Below are 16388 nucleotides of genomic sequence, written 5' to 3'. Positions count from 1 at the left end.
GATGATGCTGTGTGTGTGTCTGTGTGTGTTTGTCTATGTGTTATGCATTTTGTTTCATACATTTGAATAATATTACTTGTGGGAAAGGCTTGTTATTATGAAAAGTCTAAATCTATGTTCCTCTTTAGTAGTAAATTGAATAATCATCATTGCTAATGGATATTACAGTGTATCATGTTACCTTGAAGTGATGGCATATCTTCATTTTTTTCATTATGTCTCTTTTACACAGCTCATTTTGAAACCAGACCTAAAGTAAATTAATTAGAAATCCTCAGGGAATACGTGAAAGGGATTAACAATTTGTATTATTTTTATTTTGTCATTAGCTGTTTTAATGCAGATGTCTGTTTTTTCTATTTTTTTTCTCCTGTCTTTATCTTTCCTTCCCTCTGACTTTCTGGATCGATTCTCTCTCTCTCTCTCTCTCTCTCTCTCTCTCTCTCTCTCTCTCTCTCTCTCTCAGGTTCTCTGCCAAACTGAAAGGGAGTTTTCCTCCATCTCTGTCGCTGAGGGAAACGGTCATTAGGGGCCATGAGTTGTTGCTGGGGCTACCATCATTGTAACCCTCCGATGCAGAACACTTAAAATGGGGTCTATGTTACCAGCTACCATGGCCGCCAAGCGGCAAGCCATACTCTAATCGCCTAGGCAACAACCTTTCTGTGACCTACGACTTCCTGTCTCTACTTCCTGGTCTGGCCACACCCCTTCCTTACCTGTCGCCCAACCTGATTTCAAACTTGCCTGCTTCCTTTCCTAATATTCTCCCCTTTCCCTTAGTTTCTTAATAAGATAACCCTTCCTATCCTCCCTTCCTCCCTAACGATGACCAAAAGGTTTCTCCACCTCCCCTCCATCCCGCTCTCCCTATCCCTCTCTCCATCCATCTTCCTCTACCTTCTCCCCCCATTACTTCTTCTCCTCCACCTCCCTGGGTCCGTCCGGGGGGACTGCTGGCTGATCGAAGGGGATAAAGGCTACGTGTGGCTGGCCATCTGCAGTCAGAACCAGCCCCCGTACGAGACCATCCCCCAGCACATCAACAATACGGTACTGTTATGTTCTATATTATAGAGTATATATTATGCTATACAGCCTACCCCTAGCGGTAATTGTAAAATATGTCATTTTAATTCCAATGCTGGTTTTGCTCAATGGGGTGTTCCTTTTCAACCACCGAATAACATCACCAAGAGTTAGCACAATATAGAATTGAAACAGTAGTGGGGCTGGAACAGAGCCTTGAGGAACACTAAAACTTACTTTACTTTTCAACCGTAGTTCATATGTCCCATAGGAACCACCATAGTTTGGCAAAGCTAAAACGGAATGTTTTGTTTATGCTAGCTTACAAATACTAGCTCACTGTTTTGCTATAAATAGCTCACTGTTTTGTTATACTACTTTACAAATGTTGAGCCGTATGATGAAAAAAAAAATGTCTCGTTCTTTTCAATTAGATTTTATTCGATTTATTTGACCATTTGAAAAAGACATTTCAACCGCGTGGATACAATGCATTTAAAGAAGTTTACAACGTATTTCCATTGTTGTCCACTTTCAACCCAACTTTCAACAGAAATGCAAAGCTAACACTAGATGTTTTCTCATGCTAGCTCGTGAATGCCAAGCTGTTTGATTTTAAACAAGTTGTCATTCTTTCAACACAACAGGTCCATGACCTGAGGCTGAATGAGAACAAGCTGAAAGCAGTGCTATTCCACTCCATGTATCGCTTCACCAACCTCACGGACCTCAACCTCACCAAGAATGATATCTCTTACATAGAGGACGGGGCCTTTACCCATCAGGCCAATCTACAGGTAAGGGATTTGATAAGTTGGTTGGTTGATGTGTTGAGAGGGAGGCATTTGATTGGTTGATTGGTTAGTTGATTGGTTATTTGTTTGATTCGTTGGTTGGTTGAGAAAGAGATATTTTACATAGAGGACATGGCTTTCACCCATCAGGCCAACCTACAGGTCATTGGTTTGATTGTTTGGTTGGTTACTATGTTGGTTGATTGGTTAGTTGGTTGGTTGATTGATTGGTTAATTGGTATGTTGGTTGGTTGATTGGTTAGTTGGTTGGATGACAACGAGATCTCTTACTTCAGGGATGGGCAACTCCTCTGGGGCCTGATTTGTGTCACACTTTTGCCCCAGCCCCAGTTTACATACAGTAACTTTGGAAAGTATTCAGACTTTGACTATTGCCACATTTTTTTTACGTTACAGCCTTATTATAAACTTGATTAAATAATTGTTTTGCCTCATCAATCTACACACAATGCCCCATAATGACAAAGCAAAAATAGGTTTTTAGAAAGGTATGCTAATTTATTAAAAATAAAAATGTCACATTTACATAAGTATTCAGACCCTTAACTCAGTGATTACAGCATTGATTCTTCTTGGGTATGATGCTTGGCACACCTGTATTTGGGGAGTTTCTCCCATTCTTCTCTGTAGATCTTCTCAAGCTCTATCAGGTTGGATGGGAAGCGTCACTGCACAGCTATTTTCAGGCCTCTCCAGAGATGTTCCATCGGGTTCAAGTCCGGGCACTGGCTGGACCACTCAAGGACATTCAGAGACTTGTCCTGAAGCCACTCCTGCATTGTCTTGGCTGTGTGCTTAGGGTCGTTGTCCTGTTTGAAGGTGAACCTTCGCACCAGTCTGAGGTCCTGAGTGCTCTGGAGCAGGTTTTCATCAAGGGTCTCTCTGTACTTTGCTCCGTTAGTCTTTTCCTTGATCGTGACTAGTCTCCCAGTCCCTGCCGCTGAAAAACATTCCCACAGCATGATGCTGCCACCACCATGCTTCACCGTAGGGATGATGCCAGGTTTCCTCCAGACGTGATGCTTGGAATTCAGGCCAAAGAGTTCAATCTTGGTTTCATCAGACCAGAGAGTCTTGTTTCTCATGGTCTGGGAGTCCTTTAGGTACATTTTGGCAAACTCCAAGCAGGCTGTCATATGCTTTATACTGAGGAGTGGCTTTCGTCTGGCCACTTTACCATAGAGGCTTGATTGGTGGAGTGCTGCAGAGCTGGGAAAACCTTCCAGAAGGACAACCATCTCCACAGATGAACTTTGGAGCTCTTTGTTGTTCTAAACTTCTTCCGTTTAAGAATGGTGGAGGCCACTGTGTTCTTGGGGACCTTCAATGCTGCAGAATATTTTTTGGTACCTTTCCCAGATCTGTGCCTTGACACAATCCTCTTTCGGATTTCTACAGACAATTCCTTTGACCTCATGGCTTGGTCTTTCCTCTGACATGCACTGTCAACTGTGTGACCTTATATAGACAGGTGTGTGCCTTTCCATATCATGTCCAATCAATTGGATTTACCACAGGTGGACTAAAAGTTGTAGAAACATCTCAAGGATAATCAATGGATGCACCTGAGCTCAATTTCGAGTCTCATAGCAAAGGGTCTGAATACTTATGTAAATAAGGTACTTCTGTTTTAATTTTTAAGACATTTGCAAAAATAAAAATAAAAACTGTTTTTGCTTTGTCATTATGGGGAATTTTGTGTTGAAGGCTGAGGATTTTATTTGATCAATTTTAGAATAAGGTTGTAATGCAACAAAATGTGGAAAAAGTCAAGGGGTCTGAGTACTTTCCGAAGGCACTGTACCTGACCCCAATAGTCAGTTAATCAGTTTAGAATGCAATTAGTATAATCAGCTGTGTTCGCTAGGGATGGGGAAAAAGTGTGACGCCACTCCGGCCCCTGAGGACTGGAGTTTCCCATCCCTGTCTTACATAGAGGATGGGGCCTTCACTGATCAGGCAAACCTACCTGTTAGGGAGGAATAGGGGTTTGATTGGTTGATCAGCTGGTTGTTTAGTTGATTGGTTGTTGGCTTGATTGGTTGACTGGTTTATTGATTGATTCGATTGACTGATTTTACTTCACTAATGCATGTTAAGGTTTTACATGAATACAAAACCATTTAGGGTAAACACAATAAGTCAAAAGGAAAATCTTAAACAATACTCTCTTCTCCGTGTTATAGATGAATACTTTGACCAGTGTGTTATGTAAGTGATAAGGGGCGTCATTTGAGATAGCCAAAGATTTACTGTATTACCCTTGTGCTCCCTTCATCGGACTGGTTACTGGAACTATTCACCAAGATGAAACCATTCTCCAGCTTCATTTAACAGCCCAAGTACATGGAAGCCATCATTTTCATTAGAACCAGAGTCCATGGCACACAGGGATGTTGCTATTTGTACCTACTAAGATGGAGGATAGGCCAAGTACTTACTGTATTCCGATTGTGGTCCCTTCTAATCTTACGTCCTCCACCTTTTCTCCATGCAGTGCACTAATTCAAAAAGCAGTCTTTTCATAGGGAACATGGTGTCATTTGAGATGCCAAAGTCTTACTGTTACTCCATTGTGGTCTCCTCTCATCCTAGGTCCTCCAGCTAGGTTACAACAAGCTGACCAACCTGACTGAGGGGATGATGCGTGGCCTGGGCCGCTTGCAGTGCCTCTTCCTCCAGCACAACCTCATCGAGGTCATTGACAACAAAGCATTCGAGGAGTCCAGCTCCAGCCTCAGCAGCATCGACCTCTCGTCCAATAAGCTAGCCCGGATTGATCCGTCAACTTTCACTGTGCTAAACCGGTTAATGGTCTGCGAACTAGCAGGAAATCCTTTCCATTGTGGATGTGATCTGTATAGTTTTCTTACTTGGTTGGAGGCATTTAATAACGTGACCCATACATACGACCGGCTGCAGTGCGAGACCCCTGGCGAGCTGTTTCTCTACCCGCTCCTGAGCCCCGTCGCCGGGCACGGACGCAGTGCTCGCACCATGCTCTCCACCATCTGTCGCGACGGCATGATCATACCCGGGATCACGTCTCAACCCGGCACCGACTGGGAGGGCTCCGGGATGGGCCCGGAGATGGACGGCCGGGCCGGGCCGTATCATCAACCGACAGCTTCGTCCACGGCCGACCCCAACTTCAACCCCAGCATCAAACTCCAGTGGGTCACTCTGTCTGCAGCCAAGCTGTTGGTCCAGATCCCTAAACCATACAGCAAGATGTACGTCCTGGTCCAATACAACCAGAGCTTCGTCTCGGACATCCAGAACCTCAAGGAGAAGAAGGAGAAGGTGACGTTGGTGGATCTCAAACCTCACACCAACTACACCTACTGCGTAGTGTCTATAAGTAAAAACCAGCGCAACAACCACACATGCATCTTCTTCGCCACACGAGAGGCTGGCCCTGACGACCACCACGCCAACCCGTCAACCATGACGCATTACATCATGACGATCCTGGGGTGTCTGCTGGGGATGGTGATCGTGCTCGGGCTTGTCTACTACTGCCTGAGGAAGCGTCGGATGCAGGAGGAGAAGGAGAAGGCGATCAGCGTGAAGAAGACCATCTTGGAGATGCGGTAAGAGGGACAGACCCAATGTTGTTGAAACCCCAGCTCTTTATTCTGTTATTTGACATTATTTTACTCATCTCTTTTATAGCATTATTGTTTTTTATTATTCTCTTTCATTCCGTTTTATTGTTGTTACAATAAAGTGTGTTTGTGATTTAAATGCACTTTAATTAATTAAAGTTTGATTCGAGGTTTGAATAACTCGGGACTCATAGGTAGATGTGATGCACCTGAATTGCACACAGCTATTTTACCTGAGATGTAAAATATTTGATTCTTATGGATTTTATCCTTGGATTTTATTTACAGGTATGGACCGGAGGCTGCAGCCCAGGCAGCTAACGACCCGGCAGCCATGCAGCATCTCCAGGAACAGGCCCAGAACCAGGGGCACCCTGGAGGTCACCTCCACGGAGGAGGGGGTGGGGGTAATAAACTTCCTCCCTCCGCCTCCTCCAGCTCCGGCATGCTCCACGGTTCGGCCAACACCACCTCCTCCCGCCTCTCGACGCTCCCCCAAGTGGAGAAGATGGCCACAGCGTTCGGTGAAGCCATGGCAACCAATAAAGGGAACTATATGGACGTGAGGAGTGGGGCAGGATTATCGGGAGACGGGGGAGGATTATTACTGGCAGGGGGAGGAGGAGGAGGGGGCGAGGCGATACTGGTGGCTATGCGAGGCATCAACGGTTGCAGTGAAGACGGAATGGATGTTGGGAATGATTCGGATGATGACGGGCACGGATCTGCGTCAGAGATCTCGACGATCGCCATGGAGGTCGACAAAGTCAACCAGATTATCAACAACTGTATCGACGCTCTCAAGCTCGACTCCCTTGTTGCGACGACAACATCTGGTGACAACCCTACTTCTCCTCCACCTGCTTGTATCACCTCCCTCGCTCGGAACCTCATCCCCCTCTCCCAAGGCCTCGCTGACACCTGCCAGATGCTCGCCTCCTCTCCCAAAATCCATGCCCCTCCCGCAATGACCCCCGTCCCCCTCGTCATGCCTCTCTCGGAGCGTCCCGGAATCAGCGGAGGGGGGTTTCTCTCGCCCCCATACAGGGACCCACCACCGGCGAATGCCGTACGACCCTTACAGAGGCAGCTGAGCGATACAGGTGTGGTGGTCATGGGTGCTGGGAAGAACCGATGTAGCGTATCCTCGGCTGGAGGATCCATGAAGAGCACCAGGGTCTTCAGTCTGGATGTCCCGGAGCCCCGCAGCCCGGGCCCCAACTCCTGCCCTGCATACCCAGAGAAGGGGAGCCCGGTTCGGTGTGGGGAAACCATGGAGAGGCTCCCTCTTGTGGGTGGAAATGGTAGTGGTTGTGGTAGTGGTGGTGATGGAAACGGGATGGGTTGTGGTGGTGGGAACGGAATGGGAGGAGGGGTTAATGAAGGTGGGGTGAATGTCAATGGAGGTGGGGTGGGTTGTGGAGGGGGAGGAAGAGGAGGGGGAGGACCGGGAAAGCAGCAGCAGCATCATCATCTGGAGGTACATCCAGACTACCACTGTTCTGAGCACAGGCACTCCTTCCCCGCCCTCTACTACGAGGGAGCCAACGACTCCCCCTCTCCCTCCCCATCCCAGAAGGCCTCCTTCCTCAAACCTCTGGGACGTACCAAAAGGGACCCTGCCGCCTACTCCCAGCTTTCCCCTTCCCGGCACCACAACTACTCCGGCTACTCCTCCAGCCCCGAATATTCCTCGGAAAACACCCTTCGAATCTGGGAGAGGTTCCGGCCACACAAGAAAGGCCCTCGCGACCCTCGCGAAGAGGCGACGTATATCGCTGCAGGCCACGCCTTGAGGAAGAAGGTTCAGTTTGCGAAAGACGAGGACCTCCATGATATCCTCGACTATTGGAAGGGGGTGTCGGCCCAGCAGAAGCTGTGAGAGATGAGGAAGAGGTGTAACCTAGAGGAAGGCATACAGAAGGAGAAGACAGTGATGTCATAATTCTCAAGAACTCCCAGACAGTGAATGGACCTGAATGACACAACTACAACTGTTGGCTCCCATGTGTACTTCCTGGTCTCTTTTATGACATCATCTGTCTTCTCATTCTTTAACTTATCCTAGGGTGTTACAACAGCAGACTCTGACAGGGATGAGGAGGATAGTAGTGGAAGTTATGGGGGAGACATTATGTAGTAGTAGTAGTAGTAGCATGACACCGGGTATTGGGGTTTTTCTACAGTTCCACAATGGAACTACAGGGGTTCCACAATTCTACAAGTCGTTCCACAGAAGTTCCACTGTTCCATTGCGGGTTCCATCATGGTTCCACAAGAGTTCCACGGTTCTATAGAGGTTCCAAAGTTCCATAAAGGGTTCTATAATGTCTCTGTAACGGTTCCGTAGGGGTTCTATAGTGGTTCTAGAAGTTTCAAAGTTCTACATGGAGTTCCATAATGGTTCCACATTGAGCTTCTAAGTGGTTCCACATTCTCTTTTTTTCCAGGTTTGGGTAAACAAAAAAATAACAATATATCAGATTTCCTTTTGCCTGGCACTTTGGTCCTTGCAGACTACCATAGAAAGACAGAGCCAGGGTAATGAGGACTCAGTAATGACTGCAGAGTCTTGTCACTAGCAGGTGTCCTAAGACTCATTACAACATATCTCCCAACAACAAGCAGCAGCATTACTCGGCTTAAACCCTGGTCCCTTAAACAGCACAGCTCATAATCCCATCAACATTCAATTCATTCACTAAACACTGGTTGCATCCCAAGTGGCACTCTATTCCCTATTTTGTGCACTACTTTTGACAAGGGCCCACAGGGTTCCCATAGGGCTCTGGTCAAAAGTAGTGAACTATATAGGGAATAGGGTGCCATTTGGGACGCAGAGTCATTTCACTCTGCAGCCCACCACCTGCCTCCCTAGCAGCGCCATTTAGAGAGATAATTGAAAGGGGATGAGGAATTAGCAGTGTTTGCCTCAATCTCTTCTTCTTCCTTCGGAGGAGGGGGGAGAGAGGAGGGGGAGAGGGAGGATGGAGGGGAGAAGGAGGACAAGGAAGAGGGGGAGGATATTAAGCGATACTTATCGTGTTAATTGTTCTCGGCTGTAATTAGCCCAGGAACAAAACAGGTGGAGATGCTAGCGTGGGTGGACACACACCAAGAGGTGTGTGTGTGTGGACGGTGGGAACCAGGCCCTGGAGCCCCTCTCTGTGTTTAGCAGGAGCGTGCTTATCGATTGGAAACACCTACACATGTTTTACAGAGCGTGGCATGCTATTGGGGTGCTCCGCCATTTTGTTTTCTCCTTCTTCTTGGCCTTTTCTAAATCAGACATGTGGATTGAGCAGATACATTGCATTCAGATAGCAAACAAGGAGGAAGGGACGTTTACACACACACACACGCACGCACACTCTGTGTGTGTTCAGATTACTATGTAGTAAGCCGTTTTCCAGACCTACTTGCTAACATTTCCCTGGCTTCGAGCCAATTTGTTATTTACAGGTATAGCATTTTTTCTTTTGATAAGAAAGTCAAAGCTTCCTTCAGGGGAAGATTAAAATTAGCATTTCAATAGTGCTAGTCATGCAAAAACCACTTTAGGCTGGGTTAGGAAAGGGGGAGAGAGACGAGTGTTGGCTCCCATATTGAAGCAGAAGGTAATCATGTCGGAGTAGAGAGAAGGTTCCTAGCAGAACACACAGACCACACAAGAAGTTACAGCTGAAATTAAAGACAATGCTAGTATGGTGATGTTTAGAAAAGCTAGAGTTCGCAAGGGTTCATGGTCTATTTTAGAGGGAGCGAGAGCGTGAGCGAGCGAGAGAGAGAGAGAGAGAGAGAGAGAGAGAGCGAGAGAGAGAGAGAGAGAGATGGATCTCTATGGAGAGGTCAACGAAATCATATAGCAGAGCCATAGATATAAAGAGTTAGTGAAAAAATCTATCTTCAATGTTGGCAGCAAATGTTCCATACAAAAAAACATAGTGCCAAATATGCTATTTATAGTGGCAATATATGAACATAGCCCAATTGTTATATTTTGTATTGGTCTTTTGACATCAGATTTTTTCAGATCTGATCTGGTTAGTCAAAATACAAATTAGTGAGAAAGAAAATCAGAATTGGGCTGCCTGTCTAAACGCAGCCTCTACCTGGTCTCTGGTCTATATGGAGGTGACAGAGGTTATACAGTGCCTTGCAAAAGTATTCACCCCCCTTGGCGTTTTTCCTATTTTGTTGCATTACAACCTGCAATTTAAATAGATTTTTACTTGGATTTCATGTAATGGACATACACAAAATAGTCCAAATCGGTGAAGTGAAAAAAAAAAACTTGTTTAAAAAAAATACAAAAGGAAAAAGTGGTGTGTGCATATGTATTCACCCTCTTTGCTATGAAGCCCCTAAATAAGATCTTGTGCAACCAATTACCATCAGAAGTCACATAATTAGTTAAATAAAGTCCACCTGTGTGCAATCTAAGTGTCACATGATCTCAGTATATATACACCTGTTCTGAAAGGCTCCAGAGTCTGCAACACCACTAAGCAAGGGACACCACTAAGCAAGCAGCACTATGAAGACCAAGGAACTCACCAAACAGGTCAGGGACAAAGTTGTGGAGAAGTACAGATCAGCGTTGGGTTATAAAAAAATATCCGAAACTTTGAACATCCCACAGAGCACCATTAAATCCATTATTTAAAAAATGAGAAGAATTTGGCACCACAACAAACCTGCCAAGAGGGCCGCCCACCAAAACTCACGGACCAGGCAAGGAAAGCATTAATCAGAGAGGCAACAAAGAGACCAAAGATAACCCTGAAGGAGCTGCAAAGCTCCACAGCGGAGATTTGAGTATCTGTCCATAGGACCACTTTAAGCCGTACACTCCAAAGAGCTGGGCTTTACGGAAGAGTGTCCAGAAAAAAATAAGCCAAATGTTTGGTGTTTGCCAAAAGGCATGTGGGAGACTCCCCAAACATATGGAAGAAGGCATTCTGGTCAGTTGAGACTCAAATTGAGCTTTTTGGCCATCAAGAGAAACGCTATGTCTGGCGCAAACTCAACACTTCTCATCACCCCGAGAACATCATCCCTACAGTGAAGCATGGTGGTGGCAGCATCATGCTGTGGGGATGTTTTTCCATTGACAGGGTCTGGGAAACTGGTCAGAATTGAAGGAATGATGGATGGTGCTAAATACAGGGAAATTCTTGAGGGAAAGTCTTCCAGAGATTTGAGACTGGGACGGAGGTTCACCTTCCAGCAGGACAATGACCCTAAGCATACTGCTAAAGCAACACTTGAGTGGTTTAAGGGGAAACATTTTTAAATGTCTTGGAATGGCCTAGTCAAAGCCCAGACCACAATCCAATTGAGAAGCTTTTGCCTTGAAGTATGGGCAAAAAATCCCAGTGGCTAGATGTGCCAAGCTTATAGAGACATACCCCAAGAGACTTGCAGCTGTAATTGCTACAAAAGGTGGCTCTGCAAAGTACTGACTTTGGGGGGGGAATAGTTATGCACGGTCAAGTTTTACGTTTTTTTGTCTTATTTCTTGTTTGAAAATATTTTGCATCTTCAAAGTGGTAGACATGTTGTATAAATCAAATGATACAACCCCCCACAGAAAGCCATTTTAATTCCAGATTGTAAGGCAACAAAATTGGAAAAATGCCAAGGAGGGTGAATACTTTAGCAAGCCACTGTATTTTACATTAGCTACATGTCAATTGTGCCCCTCTTGCCATCAGAGGAGTGGAGCCTGCTATAGATCAAAATGCTCTCATGCATACACTGACCAGGGAGATGGTTACCCCTGGTCAAAACACAAAAATGGCTGACAGGAGTGAACAGAGATGGTTTTGCTGTTCACTGTACACTATGTGGAACTTTCTATGCTGTTCTCTGAATGTGCAAACATGGAAATAGAATTTTGATAACGTGGATGGAACATTAAAAAGGGGGGGACCTATATATATTTATTTCAATTGGTTGATCCTTCCATACCCACACTGTGGACTGAGTTATACGATTTGTTGGAAGATGGAGCAAGGTTTGGTGATGCCTCTAGATCTGGGGACTCGTTTGACCCAATATATTTGATGTACTTATAGACCTACAGCATCCAAGTCTGACCTTTGTGTAACATATATTACATTTAGTTCTAAAATATATATTTAGGTTTAGTGTAATAGATTATTTAGCGATACTTTACTTTAGGCCTACCGCATCACAAATATATTTGATTGATATTATTTATTTTATATTTGATATAGCCTCTCTGGACTCATTTGACCTAATATATTTGATGTACTTTAATGGATGTCTCAGTGCTACTTATAGACCTACCAGTCTGGCGTTGGTACAAAATCTATTAGATTTAAATATCATATATTTTGGGGGGATTACGTCTAATGGATACAGCATCACGGTATTGACCTATGACTCCTTGCACTCTGCTTGAATTAACGTTAATTGGCCGCATTCTGATCTGCTCATCCATTCTGACTGGAATCATGAATCATTGCTTTGTTGGTATATTCTTATCCTCAGAATGACATTACTGACGTATAATGATATTCATAGACTCATTACATGATCTTGCTATTTCCGTCTCTCTCTCTCTCTGCAAGTCTCCAGTCTTTCCTCTCTTCCGCCCACTCCCTCTCTCCATCCTCTCCTCCCTCCACGCCCTGATGTCCTATTCGCTCTCTCATTCCCTCTGACCCACTTCTGTTGGCTAATATAACCCAGCAACCAGCAACAAAAAGACAACAACATGTAATTCACTCGCTTCTCTCGGTTTTTCATCCCTCCCTCCACCCTTGTCTGGTTTAATGGTCCACATTCATTTGCAGATGAGGTGTCTGCATCCCAAATCCAACCCTGTTCCCTATTGCACTACGTTTGACCAGGGCCTATAGGGTTCCTATAGGACTCTGTTAGTAGTGAGCTATTTAGGGATTAGGGTTCCATTTGAGCCGATTGCGAGGTGTCAGGGCCAATAAGGGGAGGTTGTGGGAGCCATGCTAATATGCTGATATTATTAACTCTGCCAGATTGAAGGGTTGATTGAAATTAATCAAAGATTCCAAGGACTCTCTCTCTCTCTATGTCTCTCTCTGTGTCTCTCTTTCTCTCTCTCTCTGTGTCTCTGTCTCGCTCTCTCTCGCTCTCTATGTTTCTCTCTCTCTCAGCGTAGCTGGCCTAGTCGTCCCAGATACAGGATCAGATTTCTTCACCCTTAAGTCCTAACCTAAACCACTAGGATGAAAAACTTTGACCTCAAAATTGCCCTTAGATCTCCCAGAGGGGCTGGAGGAAAGGGCGTAGTCGGACAAAGTTTCCCATATCCACTAATCTAAGGTCAGTTTAGAGGTTTCCTCCCTAATGTCTGAGGTTAGGATTGAGGGAGGGTAAGCTGATCCTAGATCTGTGCCTACGGGTAACTTCCACTTCTGACTGAGAAGCAAGGAAAGGGCAGATCTCTTAGAGCCTCTAAGCCAAGGCCTTATGGGAAATGCAGATCTATCCCATTTTCCTTGACGCCTATCAGAGGTGAGGAAAGGGCAGAACTCATCCTGCTAAGGCCTTATGGGAAGTGCAGTCTTATTTCCATGAACCTCAACTCCTAATGCTTAACTTTGAAGCCAGTGTGTTTTGACAGTGAGGCAGAAAACAGGCAGGACTACAAAATGGCCATCCACAGAATGTGTTCTGATGGAAAGGTCAAATGCAAGATCTCTATCTTACAGTAGATTTGTGCTGAAAAGTGGAAGGTCTGTATGTATAGCCCCCCTATGTATGACGAGGCATTTAATGCAAAAATGTAATTAAGACTTTCATCGAATGCTGATGTCCATAAAAATACTTACAACCCCCCCCCCCCTCACTCTGTCTTACTCCCCAACAAATCAAATAGACTCACGTCCAGCAACAATGGGGATGTCAACCACACGTCTGCATTACTCAACAGTCACCATCAATAAAACCTGAGTTGAGTTTTATCAATTTGAGCACACACAGGGATGTCCCCGGGCCACTATTTTGGACAGCCTCCGTTTTGATTAAAAGGCCTTTTGGGTCTCTTATTGTAGCCCCTGTTTAAAACCACCGGTCAGTTTCCTCTGTGGAGGTTTCTGGTGAATTACTAATCAATTACATTTTGATTAGCGCTGGAGGCTAACGCTACACGGTGGAACTGACAGAGTGCCTTTGTAAATTAATGACTACATTACCTTTTAACAAAAAGGAGAGAGAGAGAGAGAGAGAGAGAGAGAGAGAGAGAGGCAGGCACTCCCCTCTTAGCCCTCAGGTCTCTATCCCTCTCTCTGGCCATCACTAATAATAACATTAACTCAAGATAGATATTATTAATTTCAGCTCTTATTACTCTAAGGATGACTCTGTGGCCACTGCTGCCCATAATTCACATCTAAGTATATTACAAATTATATTACAAAATATATTAGTCATTTTAACTTTGTGGAGACTGCGAGGGCGTGTGTGTGTATGTGTGCGAGCAGGAGAGTGTGTTTGCACACACGCTATATTGTTTAGACTTCGAGGCTGTGCACAGACTTTTTATAATTCGGTCATGGTTTGCGTAGGCTGTGGGGTATTGAACAAAGGCCTTCATAACCACTGAATGAATTGCTGATGTTAATATTTTCCATGTTGGAAGCTGTACATGGGTCCAATGGTGAAGATCAAACCTAGCTCCTCTTCCTGTTGTAACCGTACATGAAGCATTTGGCGCTATACTTGTAACCCAAGTAAACAAACCAATGTATCTTGCCAATCCCCATCTGAAAATAAACAACCCACCCCTGGGCCGCTGGTCTAGACTCTCCTTCCCTCCCTCCCTCCTTCCTTCCCTCCCTCCCTCCCTCCTTCCCGCCCTCCCTCCCTCTTTCCAGAAGGTTGTCAACAATGAGGCAGCAACACAACTTCTTTATGGACATACAAGTTAGAACGAGTCTTTTCTTTCCTTCCCCCTAAAGCGTACTTCATCAGAGTTTATTGCGTTGTAGATAATTTTTTATTGTTAGAGTTTGTTTTATTGTCCGTTGCTTGGGGAGCTTCTGTATTGCTGCATGAATTTTAGATTTTTTTTGTCTTTTCATTTTCTCAACTTTTGAACAAAGCTACAGTCTGAGATCTGGGATTTTCTTCAATGGTAATTTCCATTCCTGATATACAGGTATACCCAATTGATTATTGAAGAGAATAAAACTTCACATCCCAGAGTGTAGATTTAAAGGTTATTGAAAACACAAATCAATAGTCGCATGACAAAATGGTGGAAAAACCCCTGATTGCTTCTCTGTGGATTTACAGTTGCTCTCAAACTAAAGCTCATTCGGTGAAACTGGAGGCACAGAATGGCTCCCAGGGAACCACCGTGGCGGCTCTTTGCTCTCATTTAATTAAACTTGGATCCATGCAGTTTAGATGTGCGGTGCAAACTTATGAAGCGCCAGTATGAGGGAGAATATTACTGCTACTGCTCAAATATCTGTTTTCACGCAATGGGATGCATCTCAACAGTCTTGAATGTTTTCCTCAATCATGTCCTCGTATATATATATATATATGAAAAACAGAATAGGTGAAAACAAAATGGTGGATGTTTACTGTGAATCTACTTAAACCACTATTTCTTTAAAGGGACAGTTCAGTTAAATTACATATTTATGTGTTTCCTTGCCTTGAAAGCAGTCTATAGACATATGTAAAAAATGTAATCTAGATGAACTATCCCTTTAACATCCATGCAGATTAAGGAAAGGAAACAAGGACACAAGGGAGGAGAGGAGGCAACCTTTTCTCGTTTCCTCATTTCTATACGAGCCCACTGATAAAATGTGGTGTTTTTCAGCTTGAGTGAGCACCACCGTCTGCTGTTGAGATTAAACTAGATGACTGATTTAGTCTCTATCCTCATGAGACACACACACACACACACACACACACACACACACAACCCCTGGAGGAGGTTATACCGGAGAGCAACTGTGACACACGACAAACAAACAATGTAGTGTAAAATTAATATGTGTTTATATAGATTCTAGATACACAATGGACTTGACAAATGAGAATATGAAGACACACACACACACACACACACGTTTCCACACGTACACGCACACAGAACATGGACTCAGTATTTCTGTCTATACGTTTACATACACAAATGGTCTTAAAAAGTGTTAAATAAAAGAGGAGACAAACAAGGGAATACGATGAGAAGGAATGGCACTAAACCTCTGTAAAAATGTATTAACCTTGACTTATTTTCCCATGTATTTATTTAATGTGTTCCATTTATTTATTTAATTTGACATGTATTTATTTCATTTGACATGTATTTATTCCCGAACAACAGGGTGCTTGGATGTTTGTATGGATCTATCATCATCATGTTGTGATTGTTTCTTTGTCAGAGATCTACGATAGAACTGCAGATCTACGATAGAACTGCAGAGTTCTACAATGGAACAGTAGAGTCCTATAAACTGTACTGAAACATGGAGGACTTAAGACTGTAAATGTGCAGCACTTCATGTAGCTTTCTGATCAGCTTTATGAGCCATTATGCTTTCCACTGCCAGTCTCTATACCGAGACTTAAAGGGAAGGTTCACCACCAAATCAAAGGTTATTAGAGTTTCTCACACCTATAGTAGGCACCATTTAATACAGTAAAACCAAACGGTCCCTTTAAGTCTGAGGATGTTTACACACAGTTGTATGGTTTAGACACACACACACACACACACACACACACACACACACACACACACACACACACACACACACACACACACACACACACTCAGCCCATGTTGAAGAGCTGATAATATGCCTGTCAGACCTCTCTATTATCAATGAGGCCCTTGTCAGAAATCGTGTTACACTGCGTGTGTGTATCCTAAAAACTAGGGGTTTGAATATCTAGCTTTGTG

At 44.3% G+C, this 16388-nt stretch overlaps 1 protein-coding gene across 1 annotated transcript in view; it reads left to right on the top strand.

Moving 5' to 3' along the window:
• Positions 1 to 9715, top strand: part of LOC106564442 (protein phosphatase 1 regulatory subunit 29) — a 43901-nt gene extending 34186 nt beyond the window's left edge. Inside the window, exons 2-5 of the mRNA XM_014130543.2 lie at positions 467 to 1053; positions 1677 to 1826; positions 4440 to 5437; positions 5741 to 9715. Coding sequence (XP_013986018.1) covers positions 829 to 1053; positions 1677 to 1826; positions 4440 to 5437; positions 5741 to 7334 — 2967 coding nt within the window. The 5' untranslated portion in view covers positions 467 to 828 and the 3' untranslated portion in view covers positions 7335 to 9715. The remainder of the gene's footprint in view (positions 1 to 466; positions 1054 to 1676; positions 1827 to 4439; positions 5438 to 5740) is intronic.
• The last annotated feature ends 6673 nt before the right edge of the window (positions 9716 to 16388 follow it).

The sequence above is a fragment of the Salmo salar genome, chromosome ssa12, assembly GCF_905237065.1.
Source record: "Salmo salar chromosome ssa12, Ssal_v3.1, whole genome shotgun sequence".
Lineage (NCBI taxonomy): Eukaryota > Metazoa > Chordata > Actinopteri > Salmoniformes > Salmonidae > Salmo > Salmo salar.
This window is presented reverse-complemented; position numbering and strand designations above follow the sequence as displayed.